Source organism: Phasianus colchicus, chromosome 6, assembly GCF_987193195.1.
Source record: "Phasianus colchicus chromosome 6, bPhaCol1.hap1.1, whole genome shotgun sequence".
Lineage (NCBI taxonomy): Eukaryota > Metazoa > Chordata > Aves > Galliformes > Phasianidae > Phasianus > Phasianus colchicus.
In genome coordinates, this window is record NC_143441.1 from 36,268,843 (window position 1) to 36,275,000 (window position 6,158).

Below are 6,158 nucleotides of genomic sequence, written 5' to 3' on the forward strand. Positions count from 1 at the left end.
GTGGTGCCTGAAATGAAGCCATTGTGAAAGGACTTGTTTTGCTCTGAAAGATGGTTATGTCAGCTTGCATAGCATTGTGACTGCTGATCTGAAGCCTTTAGTGCACTTGTGTTTGTTAGTTAGAATAAAAATGTTATCTCACAATAAGTTATGTTTTTACTAAACTGAGATTGAAAACTCAAGAGACTAATACTGGTAGATTAAAAATGAAAACAATATTCTGCTTTTAGGAGCCAGGAAGAAATTGTTTTTTCCTTTCCTTTATTTTCCATCATCACAGAAAAGAAATCTTTAGCTTTACATAATGAACGTTTGTGCCCATTCTATTTGAACTGCATCCTATTTGAACCAATAGGTTGAATAAATGTAGGATAAGACCTTTTACTTCTGATTAATATGCCCAGAAGTGAAGTTTCCTTGGCTAACAGATTATGTTTTATACTGCAGAATACTATGAGAAAGGTGTAATCTCAGCTGGAACTTGCTTGAGAAGCAGTGCATACACTCTTTGCAGTGAATGGAATACTTTTTATATTTTTGGCACGCAGCTTATCTTCATTATCAGGAAGTAAATATTTATGGATGCTTTCTCAATTAGATAGCTGTCCTTTTGTATAAACTCACAGCAACTTGTATAAAACATTTGTGCCTATGATTCCTGGTAGATTTCCACTTTTCAGCTGGTATTTCATAGCAGGTTTTCTCTCCTTGTAGAGTGTTGTAGTGAGGGTCTGGCGCCCGGAAGATATCGCGTTGTACGGGAAGACAGGGTCCCCCTCCCGATAGCCAATAGCGTTCAGTGCCCAGGTTATATAAGGCTGTTTCTCCCGCCAATAAACGCCATTTGCCGTCCACCACATTGGTGTCCGTGAGCCGATGGACCGAGCGACCTGGGATTGGTCGCCGTGCCGTTCCCGAACCAGGTCGCCACGCCTACGATAGGCAACAAGTGGTGCCGAAACCCGGGATTCGCCTGGACGGGTGAACGGCGGCCGGAGCGGCAGGACCAGCCCGGCGGGGAGGACGCTCCCGGACCAACAAGGAGGATGGAAGTCCTTGTGAAGGTCGTATCGCAGTTAGATAAGCAGTGGGGCATCGATTGTAAGCCCAAAGATTTTACTCTCGCTATTGCGAGGCTTTTGCGAATTGGGGTCATTGACCAGCCGGTGGATATTCTCCACCCCGAAGTGTGGGATAAATGCACTAAAGCGTTAACTGAGGAGACGATGTCCTCGGGCTGTGGGAGAAGCCTAGAGTCGTGGGGGAGAGTCGCGCGGGCCCTGCGCAGGGCCATGCGGGAGCGGGAGAGCTGGAGGGCGGCAGAGAGCCGTTTGTCGGCCGCCCCGGGACTGGGAGTCGGGGCGGCCACGCGGAGTTTGCACCCCTCTGACGATGACGTGTCCTCTCAATCGAACCCCGACTCGCCCACGGAGGGACAGAAACGTGCTAAATCCTTCTGGGGTGGGTTAATCGAGGAGGCCAGGGCTGCCGCGGAGAAATCGGAGCCCGAGGAAATTTGGGCTCGACCGCCCCCCTATGCGCCCCAAGATGGCGCCGAGCCAGGAGAGGGAGGGCGGGGGGAAGGCGCCCTTGGCGGGAACGTCGAGGAGGTGTTAGATAAAGGCGGTGGGAGCGACCGGGAAGGTGAGGGGAGCGTGAGTGAAGGGTGGAAAGCCAATCAGAGCGGCCGTCCGAAGAAAAGCCGCTGTGGGGCGAACATCCCGCTGGGCAGAGGGCGGGACGAACCAAGAGGGAGGGAACGGCCTGCCCGCAAGGGAGGCGGGCGGGGCCGGAGCCTAACAAAAAGGTACGGGAAACCGGAAGTGGCCGCTCAGTCGGGCTCTGACTCCGGGTCAGACACTAGCTGGGACGAGTGGTTCGCAATTGACTTAAACTCGGAGGAGGAGGGAACGAATACGAACAGAGTTAAGAGCCGAAATATTCCCATCCAAATTAAAGAGAAACCGCGAGGGGGAGAAATCCCTCTTACAGACTGGAGAAAAATAAAGATTGCATGTGCTGACTGGGCCCCATCGGCCACACTAGCGTTCCCAGTCCGGGTGATGGATGGGGGACAGAGGGTCCACTCGCCGATAAACCCTAGGGATATACAAGCAATTGTTAAGGCAATTGCAGATAAAGGGCTTAACTCAGCTATGGTCTCCACCCTTATAGATGGTGTTTTTGGGGGAGACAATATGCTCCCATTTGACATAAAACAAACCTGTAGACTAATTTTTGACGGAGCAGGGATGATTGTTTTTAAACAAGAATGGGGAGATAACTGTGCAAGACAACTAGCTCAAGTAACTGGGGCGGATCACCCGCTACATGGTTCCAGCCTGCAGCGGCTGATGGGTACAGACCCAACAATGATTACCCCCCAAGCACAGGCCCTGGGCCTCCAGGCCCATGAAGTTATGACAATTACTTGTGCAGCCAGGGATGCTATTTGCACAGCCTCTAAAGTTATTGTTAAGCCATTGCCATGGTCCACCATAAGACAAAATGGAAGCGAGAGCTTTACACAATTTGTAAATTGCCTCCAGGCAGCAGTCGACTCCTCGACCCTGCCTGCGGAAGTGAAAGGCCCGGTTGCCACCAAGGTGGCCCACAAGAGCGTGCTGGCCACAGGCGGCGTGACCAGCCCGGCACAGTGGTGCTGCACAAGATCCGCCGCTACCAGAAGTCCACGGAGCTGCTGATCTGCAAGCTGCCCTTCCAGTGCCTGGTGTGCGAGATCACGCAGGACTTCAAGACCGACCTGCGCTTCCAGAGCCCAGCTGTAGGCGAGCGAGGCCTACCTGGTGAGGCTCTTTGAGGACATCCAGCTTACCTGGCGCATCCATGGGGAGTGCACCTGAGGCCACAGCCCATCCGCTTTTTTCTTCCGATTAACATCATGTTGGTAGAGCACCAACAACTGTTATAAGAATGTTCTTGTTCAGAGCACCTTATGTTTTCTATTTGAGTTTTCTATTGAAGATTGTTCTATTTGAGTTTTCTATTGAAGATTGTTATATATTGTTATATTTTACCTAATTTAATTGTGCATAGGGAGGGGGGATATGTTGTAGTGAGGGTCTGGCGCCCGGAAGATATCGCGTTGTACGGGAAGACAGGGTCCCCCTCCCGATAGCCAATAGCGTTCAGTGCCCAGGTTATATAAGGCTGTTTCTCCCGCCAATAAACGCCATTTGCCGTCCACCACATTGGTGTCCGCGAGCCGATGGACCGAGCGACCTGGGATTGGTCGCCGTGCCGTTCCCGAACCAGGTCGCCACGCCTACGATAGGCAACAGTAGAGGAGCTTGATATAGTTCTGGCCAGAGAAACAAACATTTTAAAATGGACAGACAGACAAACCTAGGCCCTGCTAGGTAAACTGAAGAATATATTTTCTTAAGATAGTTATTCTGAAAAGCATTATGAACTTTGATATCACAAAGCAGACAATAGCTGGGGTAGCCTAGGATACGTGTTCTTTGAGGCACTTTGTTGCCACATTGAAATTGTTTCAGCAAAAAAATGAAGGAATGTCATATTTTACAACAAAATGTTGTCTAAAATGACTGGAAAGGCTTACAGTAATTATCAGTTTTATCCTGTATGGCAACATTCCAGATATTTTCCTGTTGTATTTTCTTTCAGGAGTCCTCAAGATTGTCATCTGTAACACATAGCTGTATAGGAACTGTTGAATCATGGCCTGAACCTCTGATTGATCACCTGAGGCAAGCACTGAGTCAGCCCTGGGGCGCAGGTGAAAACAATTCTCCTAGACCCCATTTAAGGGCTGACTGCCACTGAGGAAGGATCTCTCTCTAGAGATTGCTCCCCTTGGACCTTTTTCTGTGAGCCCAGGACACGGGTAAGCTTTCCATTCATTTCTAATTATTCCTCTCTCATGCGTTAATCCTTCCAGCCTAACTTCTCTGTATGCTTATTGATTATACATCTGTATGCTTGTCATTTGTACTATAGCATAATGTTTTCCTTCACTTCTGGCAGTCCTGGTGTGGGGTTAGATGGGGTTGGCAGTGAGGAGGCAAGGTGGTTCCTGGAGTGAGATGTGCTGGTTTATCCATACATCAGCTTATAATAATACATTCTGCATCAACCAGTGGTCAGAAGTGCACTGATGTGTAGGTTTTGTGTATGGGTCACAGAAGTCACTTTAATTTCAGTTAAGAAGCTTAGCAGACATGCATGAACAGCACCAATGCAGGTTATACGCTGCATCAAATATTATTTGTATACTCAAACCTGAAGTTACAGTAAGTATCTGAAATAGGCTTTGATTGCATGTAAGATCCATCAACAGCTCATGTGTATCCAGCTGTGAGTCCCCCATGGCCTCATTGTGCTCATCTGACCAGAGCTCTCCTAAGCTGAGCCTTGGCCTCTGGGTTCTGTCAGGCATCTCAGTGCTGCTTAGGATTGGGGAGCTCAGCATGTCAAAACTACTCCACATGTTCCCTTTTGAAATTCTGACTTCCGTAACGTTATTTGGTGGTTGAATAATTGCTTGTAAGAGGTCTCCTGACCTTGTTGCCTGGAAGCTTACATGATGTATTGCATTAAGTTCATCATCAGGTGACAAAAGACAACATGCTACAGGTGGGTTGTATTTGTAAGGATCCATGTCATCCCAGAGAGCAGGAATGTTAGTGTTTGCAGTTATTCTGCCAACTAGATTTTAGCTGTGAGAGCAAGTGAGCAGTGTGACAGTAGATGCTCTACTTCAGCCAAGGGATTGGGTTAATCTCTGCTAAGGCGTTGGGTGCTTCCTCAAGGCCTTGCACTTTATCTCAGTGCTCTCTGGGTTGGGCTTTTGCCAGGCAGCAGCTATAGCAAATCCCTTGCATGCTGATGTTGATAGAGGAGATAGACATGAGGCAGGTACCGTCACTGTGCAGGGAAACATGTGCCATGGTGTGTTTCACTGGTGCACCGTTGGTGTCTTGTACCACTCCTATCTAGGAAGAGGTGTGAAGGAAAAGGGTTTATATGCCACAGTTACATGGAATCAGTCTTTCTCACAAATCTAACGTATCTCATACAAACATCTTCAAACCTGTCCTGAGCCAGCTATGCTTACACTTCTTCTACAGGCTCTAAATTTATCACCAATACTTTTATAGCCATGGAGACACTTTAAAGCTCTGAAAATGCCACTGACATTTGATCACCTTGAGATCTCCAGTGGAATGTAATTTTTTTAAAACCTAATGCAAGTCTGGATCCAGATTTATCTGCTGTTCGGATATTTGTTTCGGTCTATTTACTGCCACCATTATGCATTTAATTCACTCATAAACGTTAATGTGCTTATTCCTGTCACATAGGGCTGAAATTGTTGGGTAGTTTTCAGTGACGGGAATGCTATCAAAACTGGAAGGAAAAAGGAGAGAAAAATGCCTTACGGGGGGGAAAGATACTTTGGTGGTTAAAGACAAGAAAAAGCAGGCAAGCAAAGAAACAAACAGTCAGCAATATGGACACTTCAACTACCAGTCATCTTCTTTTTTCTTCTTTTTTTCCTTAACTGAAGCTGTGATGAAGTCAGGTCTTAAGTTTAATTCCCTTTTCCATGCAGATGTCTGTAGTGATTGTGGATGAGGAAGGTAAAACTCAATAAGAAAAAAGAAATTACACTTCCTATACACACAAGAAGGATTAAGAATGGGTTATTTGCAAAGTGTTACCTTTTCCCTCCCAGAAATTACATAGGAATAGAGATCTTGTCTAATGGGAGTCAAACCCAAAGTAGATTTTAGAAATATTACACCTGATAAGATTTGATTTGTGTTATTTCCAGTTTCACAAAATTTATGACATAATTTGAGCACACAGTTGGGCCTCTGTGAACAGTAAGTTTCTGAAGTATTAATTCCACCATTATAGACTTTGTAAGTGTTTACAGCTGTGTTAAGGTTGGTAAGTAGCAAGGGAATTCTCAGCAGGAAATATTACATGAATAGGATGTTAGAAAGTCCTACGCTTCTTGTGTGCTTGGCTGTAAATTTCTAGCTTGAATTTCTTAGGGGAAGAAGAGAATGTAATATGGAACTTATTTGGGCTCTTTACTGCTGTGCTGGTAGAGAGCTCATCCCAGCAAAATCTCTCACCCAATTCCTTTCCTGGAAGAGCAGCCC

The 6,158-nt window shown here is 46.6% G+C and overlaps 1 protein-coding gene across 6 annotated transcripts in view; it reads left to right on the forward strand.

The window, feature by feature from the left end:
- Positions 1–367: 367 nt before the first annotated feature.
- Positions 368–6,158, forward strand: part of LOC116243194 (uncharacterized) — a 62,411-nt gene continuing 56,620 nt past the window's right edge. For all 6 annotated transcript variants that reach the window (XM_090142958.1, XM_090142952.1, XM_090142956.1 and 3 more), the window contains exons 1-2: positions 368–2,807; positions 3,652–3,871. In XM_090142958.1, the coding sequence (XP_089999084.1) occupies positions 1,047–2,705 (1,659 nt within the window). In that variant the 5' untranslated portion in view covers positions 368–1,046 and the 3' untranslated portion in view covers positions 2,706–2,807; positions 3,652–3,871. The remainder of the gene's footprint in view (positions 2,808–3,651; positions 3,872–6,158) is intronic.